Source organism: Perca fluviatilis, unplaced genomic scaffold, assembly GCF_010015445.1.
Source record: "Perca fluviatilis unplaced genomic scaffold, GENO_Pfluv_1.0 PFLUV_unplaced_scaf_63, whole genome shotgun sequence".
In the NCBI taxonomy this organism is placed as follows: domain Eukaryota; kingdom Metazoa; phylum Chordata; class Actinopteri; order Perciformes; family Percidae; genus Perca; species Perca fluviatilis.
The window spans coordinates 1-18,023 of NW_024375741.1; the positions used below are offsets into that span (position 1 = coordinate 1).

Genomic DNA, 18,023 nt, shown 5'->3' on the forward strand with positions numbered 1-18,023 from the left:
TTTTTTTTTTCTTTATAGGTCACATCTCAATACATTGTTTTATGTAAATGTTTACAGCAACAAGCACACAAAATAAAGTATCTCTTTCTAAATACATTTACTGCATATGTTTAGGACATTTTTGACTACCGAGGGCCTTAAAGACCTCATTTAAATTATGAAAAAAAAAAAAGATCAGTTACAGGACGTCCCATACACTATGCACACCTCATTTGAAACCATTTTACAGTAGCGTTTTGGAGATATGTCACGTTATTCGACTTTGGAGGCCTATATTGACCTCATTTCTAATAAGTAGAAAAAAAGAATGGTCAGTTGGGATACAGGACGTCCCATACACTATGCACACCTCATTTGAAACCATTTTACAGTAGCGTTTTGGAGATATGTCACATTATTTGACTTTGGAGGCCTATAGCTACTTCCTTTCTAATAAGTAGAAAAAAAGAATGGTCAGTTGTGATACAGGACGTCCCATACACTATGCCACACCTCATTTGAAACCATTTTACAGTAGCATTTTGGAGATATGTCACGTTATTCGACTTTGGAGGCCTATATTGACCTCATTTCTAATAAGTAGAAAAAAGAATGGTCAGTTGTGATACAGGACGTCCCATACACTATGCACACCTCATTTGAAACCATTTTACAGTAGCGTTTTGGAGATATGTCACGTTATTCGACTTTGGAGGCCTATATTGACCTCATTTCTAATAAGTAGAAAAAAGAATGGTCAGTTGTGATACAGGACGTCCCATACACTATGCACACCTCATTTGAAACCATTTTACAGTACCATTTTGGAGATATGTCAGCGTTATTCGACTTTGGAGGCCTATATTGACCTCATTTCTAATAAGTAGAAAAAAGAATGGTCAGTTGTGATACAGGACATCCCATACACTATGCACACCTCATTTGAAACCATTTTACAGTAGCATTTTGGAGATATGTACGTTATTTGACTTTGGAGGCCTATATTGACCTCATTTCTAATAAGTAGAAAAAAGAATGGTCAGTTGTGATACAGGACGTCCCATACACTATGCACACCTCATTTGAAACCATTTTACAGTAGCGTTTGGGAGATATGTGACATTATTTGCTTTGGAGGCCTATAGCTACTTCCTTTCTAATAAGTAGAAAAAAAGAATGGTCAGTTGTGATACAGGACGTCCCATACACTATGCCACACCTCATTTGAAACCATTTTACAGTAGCATTTTGGAGATATGTCACATTATTTGACTTTGGAGGCCTATAGCTACTTCCTTTCTAATAAGTAGAAAAAAAGAATGGTCAGTGATACAGGACGTCCTTTTTTTTTTTTTTTTTTTTTTTTTTTTTTTTCTTTGGGAAAAAGGGAACTACACTAAACCTTTTTTGTTGTTTTTCCCTTTTTATTTACATTATTGACATTTGCTCTTCATTTATAAGTATGGAGTGTGCATCCTACACTATGCCTTTTGTGTTTATTTTTGCTCTTCATTCTTATGAAAAAAAGGCAGTTGTGATACGCCCATACACTATGCACACCTCATTTGAAACCATTTTACAGTAGCGTTTTGGAGATATGTCACGTTATTCGACTTTGGAGCCTATGCCATTTCATAAGAAAAGAATGGTCAGTTGTGATACAGGACATCCACACTATGCACACCTCATTTGAAACCATTTTACAGTAGCATTTTGGTTCGTTATTCGACTTTGGAGGCCTATATTGACCTCATTTCTAATAAGTAGAAAAAAGAATGGTCAGTTGTGATACAGGACGTCCCATACACTATGCACACCTCATTTGAAACCATTTTACAGTAGCGTTTGGGAGATATGTCACATTATTTGACTTTGGAGGCCTATAGCTACTTCCTTTCTAATAAGTAGAAAAAAAGAATGGTCAGTTGTGATACAGGACGTCCCATACACTATGCCACACCTCATTTGAAACACTTTTACAGTAGCATTTTGGAGATATGTCACATTATTTGACTTTGGAGGCCTATAGCTACTTCCTTTCTAATAAGTAGAAAAAAAGAATGGTCAGTTGTGATACAGGACGTCCCATACACTATGCACACCCCCTTTTTGAAACCATTTTACAGTACCATTTTGGAGATATGTCAGCGTTATTCGACTTTGGAGGCCTATATTGACCTCATTTCTAATAAGTAGAAAAAAGAATGGTCAGTTGGGATACAGGACGTCCCATACATTAGCCACACCTCATTTGAAACCATTTTACAGTAGCGTTTTGGAGATATGTCACATTATTCGACATTGGAGGCCTATAGCTACTTCATTTCTAATAAGTAGAAAAAAAGAATGGTCAGTTGTGATACAGAACGTCCCATACACTATGCACAAGTCATTTGAAACCATTTTACAGTAGCATTTTGGAGATATGTCACATTATTCGACTTTGGAGGCCTATAGCTACTTCATTTCTAATAAGTAGAAAAAAAGATGGTCAGTTGTGATACAGGACGTCCCATACACTATGCACACCTCATTTGAAACCATTTTACAGTAGCGTTTTTGGAGATATGTCACGTTATTCGACTTTTGGAGGCCTATATTGACCTCATTTCTAATAAGTAGAAAAAAGAATGGTCAGTTGTGATACAGGACATCCCATACACTATGCACACCTCATTTGAAACCATTTTACAGTAGCAATTTGGAGATATGTAATGCGTTCGACTTTGGAGGCCTATATTGACCTCATTTCTAATAAGTAGAAAAAAGAATGGTCAGTTGTGATACAGGACGCGCCCACACTATACACACCTCATTTGAAACCATTTTACAGTAGCGTTTGGGGAGATAGTCACATTATTTGACTTTGGAGGCCTATAGCTACTTCATTTCTAATAAGTAGAAAAAAAGAATGGTCAGTTGTGATACAGGACGTCCCATACACTATGCCACACCTCATTTGAAACCATTTTACAGTAGCATTTTGGAGATATGTCACATTATTTGACTTTGGAGGCCTATAGCTACTTCCTTTCTAATAAGTAGAAAAAAAGAATGGTCAGTTGTGATACCGGGAGTTCCCATGCACACCTACGCACACCTCACCCCTTTGAAACCATTTTACAGTACCATTTTGGAGATATGTCAGCGTTATTCGACTTTGGAGGCCTATATTGACCTCATTTCTAATAAGTAGAAAAAAAAGAATGGTCAGTTGGGATACAGGACGTCCCATACACTATGCACACCTCATTTGAAACCATTTTACAGTAGCGTTTTGGAGATATGTCACATTATTTGACTTTGGAGGCCTATAGCTACTTCCTTTCTATAACGTAGAAAAAAAGAATGGTCAGTTGTGATACAGGACGTCCCATACACTATGCCACACCTCATTTGAAACCATTTTACAGTAGCATTTTGGAGATATGTCACATTATTTGACTTTGGAGGCCTATAGCTACTTCCTTTCTAATAAGTAGAAAAAAAGAATGGTCAGTTGTGATACAGGACGTCCCATACACTATGCACACCTCATTTGAAACCATTTTACAGTACCATTTTGGAGATATGTCACGTTATTCGACTTTTGAGGCCTATATTGACCTCATTTCTAATAAGTAGAAAAAAAGAATGGTCAATTGGGATACAGGACGTCCCATACACTATGCACACCTCATTTGAAACCATTTTACAGTAGCGTTTTGGAGATATGTCACGTTATTCGACTTTGGAGGCCTATATTGACCTCATTTCTAATAAGTAGAAAAAAAGAATGGTCAGTTGTGATACAGGACGTCCCATACATTATGCCACACCTCATTTGAAACCATTTTACAGTAGCGTTTTGGAGATATGTCACATTATTCGACATTGGAGGCCTATAGCTACTTCATTTCTAATAAGTAGAAAAAAAGAATGGTCAGTTGTGATACAGGACGTCCCATACACTATGCACAAGTCATTTGAAACCATTTTACAGTAGCATTTTGGAGATATGTCACATTATTCGACTTTGGAGGCCTATAGCTACTTCATTTCTAATAAGTAGAAAAAAAGAATGGTCAGTTGTGATACAGGACGTCCCATACACTATGCACACCTCATTTGAAACCATTTTACAGTAGCGTTTTGGAGATATGTCACGTTATTCGACTTTGGAGGCCTATATTGACCTCATTTCTAATAAGTAGAAAAAAAGAATGGTCAGTTGTGATACAGGACATCCCATACACTATGCACACCTCATTTGAAACCATTTTACAGTAGCATTTTGGAGATATGTACGTTATTCGACTTTGGAGGCCTATATTGACCTCATTTCTAATAAGTAGAAAAAAAGAATGGTCAGTTGTGATACAGGACGTCCCATACACTATGCACACCTCATTTGAAACCATTTTACAGTAGCGTTTGGGAGATATGTCACATTATTTGACTTTGGAGGCCTATAGCTACTTCCTTTCTAATAAGTAGAAAAAAAGAATGGTCAGTTGTGATACAGGACGTCCCATACACTATGCCACACCTCATTTGAAACCATTTTACAGTAGCATTTTGGAGATATGTCACATTATTTGACTTTGGAGGCCTATAGCTACTTCCTTTCTAATAAGTAGAAAAAAAGAATGGTCAGTTGTGATACAGGACGTCCCATACACTATGCACACCTCATTTGAAACCATTTTACAGTACCATTTTGGAGATATGTCACGTTATTCGACTTTGGAGGCCTATATTGACCTCATTTCTAATAAGTAGAAAAAAAGAATGGTCAGTTGGGATACAGGACGTCCCATACATTATGCCACACCTCATTTGAAACCATTTTACAGTAGCGTTTTTGGAGATATGTCACATTATTCGACATTGGAGGCCTATAGCTACTTCATTTCTAATAAGTAGAAAAAAAGAATGGTCAGTTGTGATACAGGACGTCCCATACACTATGCACAAGTCATTTGAAACCATTTTACAGTAGCATTTTGGAGATATGTCACATTATTCGACTTTGGAGGCCTATAGCTACTTCATTTCTAATAAGTAGAAAAAAAGAATGGTCAGTTGTATACACGGACGTCCCATACACTATGCACACCTCATTTGAAACCATTTTACAGTAGCGTTTTGGAGATATGTCACGTTATTCGACTTTGGAGGCCTATATTGACCTCATTTCTAATAAGTAGAAAAAAGAATGGTCAGTTGTGATACAGGACATCCCATACACTATGCACACCTCATTTGAAACCATTTTACAGTAGCATTTTGGAGATATGTACGTTATTCGACTTTGGAGGCCTATATTGACCTCATTTCTAATAAGTAGAAAAAAAGAATGGTCAGTTGTGATACAGGACGTCCCATACACTATGCACACCTCATTTGAAACCATTTTACAGTAGCGTTTGGGAGATATGTCACATTATTTGACTTTGGAGGCCTATAGCTACTTCATTTCTAATAAGTAGAAAAAAAGAATGGTCAGTTGTGATACAGGACGTCCCATACACTATGCCACACCTCATTTGAAACCATTTTACAGTAGCATTTTGGAGATATGTCACATTATTTGACTTTGGAGGCCTATAGCTACTTCCTTTCTAATAAGTAGAAAAAAAGAATGGTCAGTTGTGATACAGGACGTCCCATACACTATGCACACCTCATTTGAAACCATTTTACAGTACCATTTTGGAGATATGTCACGTTATTCGACTTTGGAGGCCTATATTGACCTCATTTCTAATAAGTAGAAAAAAAGAATGGTCAGTTGGGATACAGGACGTCCCATACACTATGCACACCTCATTTGAAACCATTTTACAGTAGCGTTTTGGAGATATGTCACATTATTTGACTTTGGAGGCCTATAGCTACTTCCTTTCTATACGCATAGAAAAAAGAATGGTCAGTTGTGATACAGGACGTCCCATACACTATGCCACACCTCATTTGAAACCATTTTACAGTAGCATTTTGGAGATATGTCACGTTATTCGACTTTGGAGGCCTATATTGACCTCATTTCTAATAAGTAGAAAAAAAGAATGGTCAGTTGTGATACAGGACGTCCCATACACTATGCACACCTCATTTGAAACCATTTTACAGTAGCGTTTTGGAGATATGTCACGTTATTCGACTTTGGAGGCCTATATTGACCTCATTTCTAATAAGTAGAAAAAAAGAATGGTCAGTTGTGATACAGGACGTCCCATACACTATGCACACCTCATTTGAAACCATTTTACAGTACCATTTTGGAGATATGTCACGTTATTCGACTTTGGAGGCCTATATTGACCTCATTTCTAATAAGTAGAAAAAAAGAATGGTCAGTTGTGATACAGGACGTCCCATACACTATGCACACCTCATTTGAAACCATTTTACAGTAGCGTTTGGGAGATATGTCACATTATTTGACTTTGGAGGCCTATAGCTACTTCCTTTCTAATAAGTAGAAAAAAAGAATGGTCAGTTGTGATACAGGACGTCCCATACACTATGCCACACCTCATTTGAAACCATTTTACAGTAGCATTTTGGAGATATGTCACATTATTTGACTTTGGAGGCCTATAGCTACTTCCTTTCTAATAAGTAGAAAAAAAAGAATGGTCAGTTGTGATACAGGACGTCCCATACACTATGCACACCTCATTTGAAACCATTTTACAGTACCATTTTGGAGATATGTCACGTTATTCGACTTTTTGGGGCCTATATTGACCTCATTTCTAATAAGTAGAAAAAAGAATGGTCAATTGGGATACAGGACGTCCCATACACTATGCACACCTCATTTGAAACCATTTTACAGTAGCGTTTTGGAGATATGTCACGTTATTCGACTTTGGAGGCCTATATTGACCTCATTTCTAATAAGTAGAAAAAAAGAATGGTCAGTTGTGATACAGGACGTCCCATACATTATGCCACACCTCATTTGAAACCATTTTACAGTAGCGTTTTGGAGATATGTCACATTATTCGACATTGGAGGCCTATAGCTACTTCATTTCTAATAAGTAGAAAAAAAGAATGGTCAGTTGTGATACAGGACATCCCATACACTATGCACACCTCATTTGAAACCATTTTACAGTAGCATTTTGGAGATATGTACGTTATTCGACTTTGGAGGCCTATATTGACCTCATTTCTAATAAGTAGAAAAAAAGAATGGTCAGTTGTGATACAGGACGTCCCATACACTATGCACACCTCATTTGAAACCATTTTACAGTAGCGTTTGGGAGATATGTCACATTATTTGACTTTGGAGGCCTATAGCTACTTCCTTTCTAATAAGTAGAAAAAAAGGAATGTCAGTTGTGATACCGGATACCTTCCATACGCCACACCTCATTTGAAACCATTTTACAGTAGCATTTTGGAGATATGTCACATTATTTGACTTTGGAGGCCTATAGCTACTTCCTTTCTAATAAGTAGAAAAAAAGAATGGTCAGTTGTGATACAGGACGTCCCATACACTATGCACACCTCATTTGAAACCATTTTACAGTACCATTTTGGAGATATGTCACGTTATTCGACTTTGGAGGCCTATATTGACCTCATTTCTAATAAGTAGAAAAAAAGAATGGTCAGTTGGGATACAGGACGTCCCATACACTATGCACACCTCATTTGAAACCATTTTACAGTAGCGTTTTGGAGATATGTCACATTATTTGACTTTGGAGGCCTATAGCTACTTCCTTTCTAATAAGTAGAAAAAAAGAATGGTCAGTTGTGATACAGGACGTCCCATACACCATGCCACACCTCATTTGAAACCATTTTACAGTAGCATTTTGGAGATATGTCACGTTATTCGACTTTGGAGGCCTATATTGACCTCATTTCTAATAAGTAGAAAAAAAGAATGGTCAGTTGTGATACAGGACGTCCCATACACTATGCACACCTCATTTGAAACCATTTTACAGTACCATTTTGGAGATATGTCACGTTATTCGACTTTTGAGGCCTATATTGACCTCATTTCTAATAAGTAGAAAAAAAGAATGGTCAGTTGTGATACAGGACGTCCCATACACTATGCACACCTCATTTGAAACCATTTTACAGTAGCATTTTGGAGATATGTCACATTATTTGACTTTGGAGGCCTATAGCTACTTCCTTTCTAATAAGTAGAAAAAAAGAATGGTCAGTTGTGATACAGGACGTCCCATACACTATGCACACCTCATTTGAAACCATTTTACAGTAGCGTTTTGGAGATATGTCACATTATTTGACTTTGGAGGCCTATAGCTACTTCCTTTCTAATAAGTAGAAAAAAAGAATGGTCAGTTGTGATACAGGACGTCCCATACACTATGCACACCTCATTTGAAACCATTTTACAGTAGCGTTTTGGAGATATGTCACATTATTCGACTTTGGAGGCCTATAGCTACTTCATTTCTAATAAGTAGAAAAAAAGAATGGTCAGTTGGGATACAGGACATCCCATACACTATGCACACCTCATTTGAAACCATTTTACAGTAGCGTTTGGGAGATATGTCACATTATTCGACATTGGAGGCCTATAGCTACTTCATTTCTAATAAGTAGAAAAAAAGAATGTCACGTTAAGTGACTTCACAGGTGTATAAAGACTCTCTTCTCACACATGAAATTGTACAGTACATACTTTACTGCCAAGAAATGATTAAGACTACGTGATTTATCACACTGAAATACTATATGATTTTTTTAAAAACATAATTTGCTTATTCGAGCCATTTTTTTATGAACATCATAAACTTTTAGAAACTTATCGAAAAAGACCACACACATGCATGAACATAAATAAAAATGCCATGTATTCCTTAGACCCTGCTAATAAAAATAAATAAAATACAATAAAATGTTCACTTTACATGGCTACTTTAAATAGACAATTTTAAATGGTAGGGAAACAATGTGTGCCTACTACTTGGTGCACATCTCAATAACACTAGCTAAGTAGATACATATGTCACACTGTCACAGAGAGAGAGAGAGAGAGAGAGAGAGAGAGAGAGAGAGAGAGAGAAAAAACGAATACGAATAGGAGTTTGATGGATTTAGGATGCTTAAAGTACTGATTATTTACATGGAGTCTTGTGGGTTCAGGATGCTTAAAGTCCTGATTATTTACATGGAGTCTTGTGGATTCAGGATGCTTAAAGTACTGATTATTTACATGGAGTCTGGTGGGTTTAGCGACACAAGCCTCAGCAATTCAATATATATATAATTTGCTTAAATTTTAAATACATACAGTGTTGATTTAATGGTGAAGTGTTAATTGTCTTAACCTTTTAGAGCTATACCTTTTAAAACCTATTTAAGACCTTTCTGTTTACTAGAAACAGCTATGAAGTAGCTAGCGCTAAACCCACAAGGCTCCATTCAAAAAATAGTACTTTTAAGCGTGAATAGAGCCAACACATTTTCACATGTATCTCGGTAACCTATGTGTTTATTTCAACCAACACTAGAGTTGTGATGGTTGGAAAAAGTGTAGAGAAGACCAAAAACGGCTTTTTATAGTTTTATTTTGTTTCTGTCGACTTTTAATGTAGTGTGTTTTACGATGCTTAAATGACTGTTTATTTACATGGAGTCTGGTGGGTTTAGCGATGATGTGTGTGTGTGTTTGTATGTGTGTGTGTGTGTGTGTGTGAGTGGTGAGAGTGTGTGTGTGAGAGTGTGTGTGTGGTGAGTGAGTGTGTGTGTGTGTGCGTGTGTGTGAGAGTCTGTGTGTGTGTGCGTGTGTGTGAGAGAGAGTCTATGTGTGTGTGTGTGTGTGAGAGAGCCTTCGTGTGTGAGTGTGTGTGTGAGAGAGAATGTGTGAGAGTGTGTGTGTGTGTGTGTGTGTTAGAGGAGGGAGATTTATGTTTGACAGGATGTCATGTGTGTGTGTGTGTGTGTGTGTGTGCGTCGGTGTCCCTCCCTCTTTCACTCCCTCTCTCTCCCTCCCTCTCTCTCCTTCTCTCTCCCTCTCTCTCCTTCTCTCCCTCTCTATGCCTCCCTCCCTCTCCCTCCTTCCCTTCCTCTCTCCCTTCCTCCCTCTCTCTCTCCCTCCCTTCCTTCCAGAAGTCTCCATGATAGAATGTGTTTGTGTCAGAACTTGTTGCTATGGTGATTTCCACAGTGCAGGGGTAGGGAGGGGAGACAGTGTCTTCCATGGGTCCAACATGTAATGATAATTAATACTCTAAAGTTTGTTCTGTAAGTCAAAACCATGGGTCCAAACGGCAAAATATTATGATCACCAGAGATATAAAAGTCTGGCGAACGCATTGATGTGGTTTTTATGTTTGTGGTATGAAATATATGGGACACAGAGCAGCTAACAAACAGGGAACCATCTGCATCCTTCAGATTTCCTACATTTTGACCAACTATGATGTATGTAGAATGAAAATTGCACGGAGAGAGAGCAATTTGTTTGGAAATAAATTTCAGCGAATCGTACTGTAACTCCATTTTTTTTGCGGTATGCGTCCGGGGGATTCCATAGTCCACATGTCTGCGACCGCCACAAGATTTCCTACATTTTGACCAAGTATGATGTATGAAGAGTGAAAACTGTAGAAGGGAGAGCAATTTGTTTGGAAAAAATTCCGAGAATCGTACTTCAGCTCCACACTGACTCCCACTCTAACTCTCAACATTTGCCCCCATACAAAATGGGAAAATCTGAACGGTCTGAAAAGACGACGATACGTAAACTGTGATTTCGTAGAAAGCGTGCTTGATATCGCGAAGCCCATTCAGCCCAATAAACGCCAAAATCTTGTCTTCGGTTTAAACTTTTAATCTTTTTTTACATTAAAGTATTGCTACAGCATGGTCCCAAAACGGGGCTTGTTTTGAGCGATGTTAAGCGATTCCCCATTCAAGTCTATGGGACAATTTTTCACGTTTTTTGAGCGCAACCGTGAAAACTGCGCGGCAAATCTCTTACAAAACACATAGCACACCATTCCCGAACGTTACACACGTGATGATGTCATTTGTGTGCGCGTGTTGGCAACGCTTCGTGAGCCTAAGCGGGACAAAAAACTGGCGGAATAATATTAAAAGTATGAGAAACAATAGTCATTGTGCCGATTGCACATCGGCACACTGAATAATCAAAGCAATGAAAAATGTAAGTGAATTCAAGAAATTCCTAAATTGGACTTCCTAAATTGAATGCAAGAAAATGTCATTTCTTTTTTATATTTAGCCAGTACAGTTGTGGCAATTCCAGTCATCATCCCCACTAATGGCATTTTGTGGTATGTTCACACAGTTAGGATGATACCACCCCTTGCACAAAGAACATTCTACCATTACTTCACTGCAGTGTGCAGTCCTGCATATGCAGTACACATTCACATGTGTTTGTCCTGACTTTGGAGCACCAACTCTTGGCTCTGTTTTAAAATGGATTTGTCCTTTCTTGAAGGAAGTTAAAAGTTCAGTCCTCAACCGGCCCTCACGGAACTTGCAGTTTTCTGGCCTCAGGTTGCAGCACAATGCAAATGCAAAAGCAATTGCAAACAAACCACAGTTACTACAATTCGACTGATGTTGGACACCAGGGTAAATAACTGTAAATTTGTCTTCCTTTGGCCTTATTAACCATGACAAAACTTGTTTGTCTTTGTTGTTTAGCACTGTCGAAAGACTGTCATAAATGCAAACCTGATTGTTCCGACAAAACAGGTTGCTAGCAGTTACCAGTGGTTGTTCCCGTGTGTAAAAATTTGCACAAATGGGCTGCTTGGAGTACCCACAATCCCTCCCTTATGTAAAACACTAAATAAAACACTTGACTGAAAGCCATGAATGTGAGGGTACTCCCTTGGCAAGCAAGTATGATGCAAAATCTATCTCATCACAGCTAAGCCAGTGGTACGGATGAAGAACAGCAGTCATTTTGCTATGTTTTGGGACCTGTGGAGGCCTTTGTAGTCTTGCTGCAGATTTCTTTTCTGAGGGGTCTGCTCCTTGCCAGCATGGTCCATAGTTTTTATTTACAGATGTTGTTGTACTCCCAGGTTTTTTTGGGATGTCAGTGCTCCTTAAAGGTTCCTGTGGAACAGATATGTGTTTTTTCAAAGCCTGATAGATAGATAGATAGATAGATAGATAGATAGATAGATAGATAGATAGATAGATAGATAGATAGATAGATCGATCATCAATTATTCACCCTAAAAAGTGTAAATTCTTATTGAAGTCATACCTTTTCCGACTTGGGTCCTGTCGAGGCAGGTGTCAGTCACTGTCTGTGGTCTCTCAAACCTGGTTTGCGTCCTTTGACTGGAGCCTAAACCATTCACATCACATACAGGAAGATATATTTCTCACATCACATAAACTAAAATTACATTTGTGGCTTCCGAAAATCATTAATTTATTAGTGCATTTATTTCAAATCTGGATTTGGAATATTATGAAATAAAACGGAATATGTTTTAAATGTTATAAAGTATAATATAAACCGTATCTATATTGTTATTTAAAATTGTAAGGAACAATGAAGTGTGATAATATTTTATATGATACTTTAATACCACTTTTGTTGTCCTGAATGGGAAACTCTTCTTTATTGGTGACACATAGATGCCTTTCTTGGAAGGCTTCCTTTTTCTCCAGCGCTCAACATTTACCCTGTATGTCTTAAATAAAGCAGATTCATTGGAAGGATTATTTAAGAAATAAGTGCAGGTAAGTACTTATACTGAAGGTAAAAATTTCAATAAACTTACTTTTCTCTTGCGTGTTGAGTCAGAGAACCTCCATCAAGAGAGCATTATGTGTCTGCTGATAAATCTGTACAAAGTCGTCAAGCCTTGTGAGACAGACGTCTCTGGAATCTAATTTTTTCAGATCCCATTGGCTTTTCTCCATTATAGCCTGAGTCTTGTTGTCCTCAGTGTAGTTCTACATTATTGGATAAAATAATTAATGAGAGTTAAAGAGTACACATATTATGCATGTCATTTTGTACAAGTTATGTATTCACTGTGTAAGATATTATCAAACATGTACCTGTGTGCCTGACTGACTGCATCGCATAAAGATCTTGGAAAAATGATTGTAGGCTGGTCCTTTTCCATGGCGGCCAAGATCACCTATATTAAAGTAAATAATTTAGACCTTAAAATGATGATTACCCACAACATATTATTTACCGCAGTGAACACAAATGAATGGATCAAATATGCCATATCGTGTTTTATTTCACTACAATCAGGTAATGAAATGTTGAATTAAGTTGATTTTTTTTTGTTTAACATTATGCGGTTAACATTGTCAAATATATGCCTTTGTTCAAATCCCACAACCTCACCCCAAGCAATCCTCAAAAATAAGTTGTCACTTACCCAGCATAAGACCAGACCACAAAACTGCCTGAGGTAGGAAATATTTCACCAGGTTAGGCATGAATGTAGGTGAATGATACTCATTTGGCTCACCCTTTACATCTACAGGTGCGTTTGCCACTATTTCCGCAAAATGAGTATGAAATGTTGTGTGCCCCAGATTGATCTGCAAATTAACAGATAGTTTCAGTCTGTATTTAAGCAAACAACTGGATTATTAAGTGTGGTTCCATAAAAGGAGGGAAATATATACTGTATCATGCTATATGAAATCATGAGTTACGATTTTTTAAGCACATATGTCATCACATAAAGCCAATGCTACATGACACTTCATGCTGTGTCACTCAAATTAGCAACAGTGCCCTAACCTAATTGCAGTGTCAAGCTAACATCATACACCATGATATAAGTATGTTATAACTACATTGAAGTGAACCAGAAACATACAGCTGTATAATGCACAAATCAGACAAACCTCAAAGTCATTTTCAGCATTTTCTGCACGGTCACTGCTTTCAGAAAAGCCAATTGTTTGCAACCTGTTCTGAAGGTTTTGGAAGTGTTTTTCCACGTTGTCACCACTCTAAGGACTTGAGAACAGGACTGCCATGCTTGTAATAATGTCATCCATTTCCATCAGTGTGGCAGCACTTGTCAGGAGGCCAAAAAGATGCATGGACAGTCTGTAGTGTTTGGGGGAACTGACAAACATGATAAATGTAAGTTTAACATGTATTACAGACAAAAAACATGAATACTCTCAGAAGAAAACAAAAGTTGATCATTGTCATGTGTCAGTTTTTGGTTCTCTTTGTAACGTAAAGTAACATTACAGACCTTCAATACACAAGCAGAATTATTTACAGTGTAAGAAAGACACCTTAAAATAAAGTGTAACCTAATTTTTAGTTAAAGACAACTATTGAATTATATTCACTACTTTAAACTATTTTGATATTAACTACTTTTGTGAGTTTGTGGTTCTATGTTTCACCTTTTAAAGAATCGTTCCATTGTAAACCATGACCATGTCCATCCCATTGTTTATTAAAAAGTGAATTAATTATTTTTTGTGAATAACCATGTATGACAACACAATATATAATCAACTTACTGTTTCTTGCAGAACACTTTGGCATTCTTCATGATGTGGCTTAGGCAGCGATGAAGAATTGGCATATTCATGACCTCTTTCAACTGTCCAGTGACAATGTCATAGTACACACTGAGCAAGCTCTCCAAAGAATGTTTACAAAAACTGTAGGCAACAGCTTGCATCAGAACAAGGGACCCATCACAGATTATCATCACAGGTCTCCTCACAGATTTCCTTCCAAACAACTTGTAGTAATCTGTTTGAAAAGACTCCATAAAAAATAACACTGATGCAGTGGTGTGTTGGCAGGTGACATACGTTGCAACAGGGATAGGGGAGGATCCTTTAATAGGATGCCTCACCACCAACTCATACACATAAAAAGGTGCTGATTTCCCTCGCGCTTTTTGCACAATGCTTCCTGTGGCGTCAATATACACAATATCATCCCTGCATCGTTGATGGAACAGTCCGATTGTGTTTTTGGACCACAGCATGACTCCTTTGGGGTGCAAGATCACCTTTTGGAGAACTTCATTGTCTTCATCTGTTTTTTCCTCCACCATTTTGAGAAGACTTAGTATTTCGTTGTCATGCCTTCTGCATTTCTTTCGTGTCATGTAGGCTATGTTTTTGAGGACTGCAGCTGTAGGTGCCTGGTCTCTGCATCCTGATTCAAAGACTTTAGGTTGGATTTTGTCCATACACTGCAAATGTAAGGCCCTTGGAAGCACTGATTCAAGTTGCTTTCCAAAAAAGTCTTTGTTATCAGCTCGTACATATCTTCTTTTTAATTCTTCCATACTGTGACAGACCTCCTCTCCCTGAAAGTCACCCAGGCCTTCAGGTTACTCTCATCCCTCAGAGTGACCTCTACACAAACTGGGCAATCTGAAAATGTGCAGTATCCCAGGCAACTAAATAAAGGTCCTTTTCTTTTGGACATTTTATTTTTCACGGTGTGCCTTTTAAAAGCAATGCTGCAGTATGGATGTACAGATTGTATTCCTTTTGAGATTATATTTGTCCAGTGCAGATCTTTAAACTGGTGCCCAACCTGTCGTTTTCTCAGGTCGCTCCACTCCTTAGTGTCCATAAAAAAAAAACATGGGCCTGTCGGCAGCTTATGAGAAAAAAGAGGCTATCTGGACCACTATTTTCGGAAGATGTTTCTGATGCTTGGGTAGAATCCTGTCTCTCAGTGAGCTAAATGCAAAAACAGGTATTAAATATATTAAATGTAGTTCAGTGTGAATACTGTTTACGCGAAGTCCTACAAATGAAGGAACTTCATATTAATGTAGAACATGTTTAAAATTTTAACTTTGGTTGTTTACAATTACAAAATAAACACTTCTTTTAAAAAATGTATTTGGTAATTATTTTTGTTTTGTGGTTTGACTGTTATTACATGGAATTGTGTCATTATAGGAGATAAAACATTTTTATAGTGTTTTATGTTGTTTAAAGAACAATTGATTCTGTATTTCTTTCTTTCAGAATTTTTCTCATTATCAGGAAAAGTTCAGACTTATATTCTAAAGTTTGCCAAAAAACATAGCAAATTTAAACAACGTTTTTAACATTTGCTGTAATAATTGATTAACTTGGTCAGAAGAAAAAAAATGTAAAATTTGCCACCACAATCTTAAGACCAAGACCTATATTACCAAACACCCTCACTGCAGCATTCATTTCTTATCTTTTTCAGGTACTTTATAGCCAAGGTAATAACACAAAGTATAGCGTTTTAAATGTGTATTACAGATTTTAAAAATGCAAATTTGAAAATGAAAATCAGATTTCTGATGTTATGACTGTGGAAAACCATCTTCACAGTTAATTAAAAGGTCCATTGTTACAAAGCATATTCTGTAATGTGTAGCTTCTAACAAGTTCTGTGATTTTACTATTTGTGTTGCTTTTTAGATGGTACTTGGCTGGCCAGAAAATATGTCTGGATGGTGGTAAAAGGTTAAGCTTTAAATGATCACACAAATGACAACATTCTTAAACACCAAGTGAACGCTCCCTGCATATCAAAGTTGATGAGTTGCTTAAAAAGAGCTTTACCTTGGATGAAGAAGACTTAACCTCCTCCAGATCCTTGTCCTCATACTCAATGTCGGTGTCAGGTGCAGCATCAGGACTTCCCAGAGGAGAACACTTAGATGCACAGTGAAAGGAAAATGAGTAAACCTTGTTAAAGGAATTGCAATGCCATTTTTGTTCTTCTTCAGTCTCAGACATCAACATACTACGTTGAACAAAGGCTTTACCTTGGATGAAGAAGACTTAATCTCCTTCAGATCCTTGTCCTCATACTCAATGTCGTTGTCAGGTGCAGCATCAGGACTTCCCAGAGGAGAACACTTAGATGCACAGTGAAAGGAAAATGAGTAAACATTGTTAAAGGAATTGCAATGCCATTTTGTGTTCTTCAGTCTCAGACATCAACATGCTTGCGTTATATATATATATATATATATATATATATATATATATATATATATTATAATATAACACTGCATTACAACAACCTTGGGGCTCGGAGATTTGGCCTCCAACACATCTCTCTCCTCAGCACTGCCTTCAGGAGGCTCCTCATACAATGGACAATCGTGACAAGTTCAACCAAAGACAAACAATTATTTTATTTTTCACTTATAACAATTTTTATTTACAACAATTTTGTTATTGTTAATAAATTACTTTTAATTTACTAATATAAAAATATTTTGGTCACAATATTACCTTCAAGTGTGCAAAAAAAATGTTTCTTAGTCGTATCCTGTTTGATAGTGAATTTGGAACCTGTAAAGAAGTGCAAATTGTTGCCCAGGTGCCATCAGAATGATACGCACTTTCTTCCATAGCACAGCCGTGTATAACGTTCTGTATGTCTTGCAAAGTGAGCGTAATTTTACGACTCTGTGAAGAGAAAAGTAAAGCAAAATGTATTTTTAATTCCTTTTTTTATAAATAAAAATTGCCAATTCAAATGTCAAATAGTAATATAACTACCGAAGAATAGATAAAAGAAATGTTGCATTACCTTCCCAAATTGTTTAAAACAGTATCTTCTGAAATATACAATAATGAAATATTTTTTGGAAAAAACATGGCAACATTAAAACAAGAGTTAATGATGAATAGCTACAGTTAAATAATCAATTATTTATATAAAAAGGTTAACAACTTACCGCTCTTTCTGTCGCCTCATGATGCTTTTTCAAAGACATCAGGCCGATTATCGGCCGTGGGACAGTCTGGCGAGGTCAGTGACTCAAATCTGTTCGGTGTGTCCCGTGCCGTCGTCCGTCTGGGGGCTGTCGGTTTTTTTGCCCGACCTGACATGTTCGGTTGGCGGGGGCGGCGTCGGGGCTCAACCGGAAATGACGCGAGTAATGAGGGTGACTAGAGTCTCTCAAAATCTGACGAAAATCTTTTAAACTGACCTTTGTTGAGCTGAAATGAAGACAGATTCAGCAACTGCATGGCCTATTTATCGCAAAATGTTCTCAGAAACACGTTTCAGTGAACTATTTTAG

The 18,023-nt window shown here is 37.3% G+C and overlaps 1 protein-coding gene and 1 long non-coding RNA gene across 2 annotated transcripts; both read right to left on the reverse strand.

The window, feature by feature from the left end:
* Window positions 1-12,287: 12,287 nt before the first annotated feature.
* Window positions 12,288-12,783, reverse strand: LOC120555286. Its single transcript, XR_005638673.1, has 3 exons — window positions 12,756-12,783; window positions 12,561-12,665; window positions 12,288-12,313 (listed from the first exon to the last, which is right to left on the reverse strand). It is a non-coding gene; the product is annotated as an uncharacterized LOC120555286 (long non-coding RNA).
* Window positions 12,784-12,799: 16 nt separating this feature from the next.
* Window positions 12,800-17,753, reverse strand: LOC120555285. Its single transcript, XM_039793956.1, has 13 exons — window positions 17,676-17,753; window positions 17,528-17,555; window positions 17,227-17,403; window positions 17,013-17,072; window positions 16,752-16,844; window positions 16,546-16,638; window positions 15,624-15,678; window positions 15,278-15,363; window positions 13,852-13,959; window positions 13,374-13,539; window positions 13,039-13,121; window positions 12,849-12,930; window positions 12,800-12,807 (listed from the first exon to the last, which is right to left on the reverse strand). The coding sequence occupies exons 1-13, from the start codon at window positions 17,693-17,695 to the stop codon at window positions 12,800-12,802; spliced, it is 1,059 nt and encodes a 352-aa protein (XP_039649890.1). The 5' UTR covers window positions 17,696-17,753.
* Between the last annotated feature and the right edge of the window lie 270 nt (window positions 17,754-18,023).

What these genes read in the sequence shown, in the direction of transcription:
- LOC120555285 (XM_039793956.1), bottom strand. Translation starts at nt 17,695, where the DNA reads ATGAGGCGACAGAAAGAGCG. An exon ending in CCAAATCTCCGAGCCCCAAG is followed by an intron (nt 16,845 to 17,012) that starts GTTGTTGTAATG and finishes TGTGCATCTAAG; the next exon opens with TGTTCTCCTCTGGGAAGTCC. An exon ending in GTGGTCTGGTCTTATGCTGG is followed by an intron (nt 13,122 to 13,373) that starts GTAAGTGACAAC and finishes ACTTTAATATAG; the next exon opens with GTGATCTTGGCCGCCATGGA.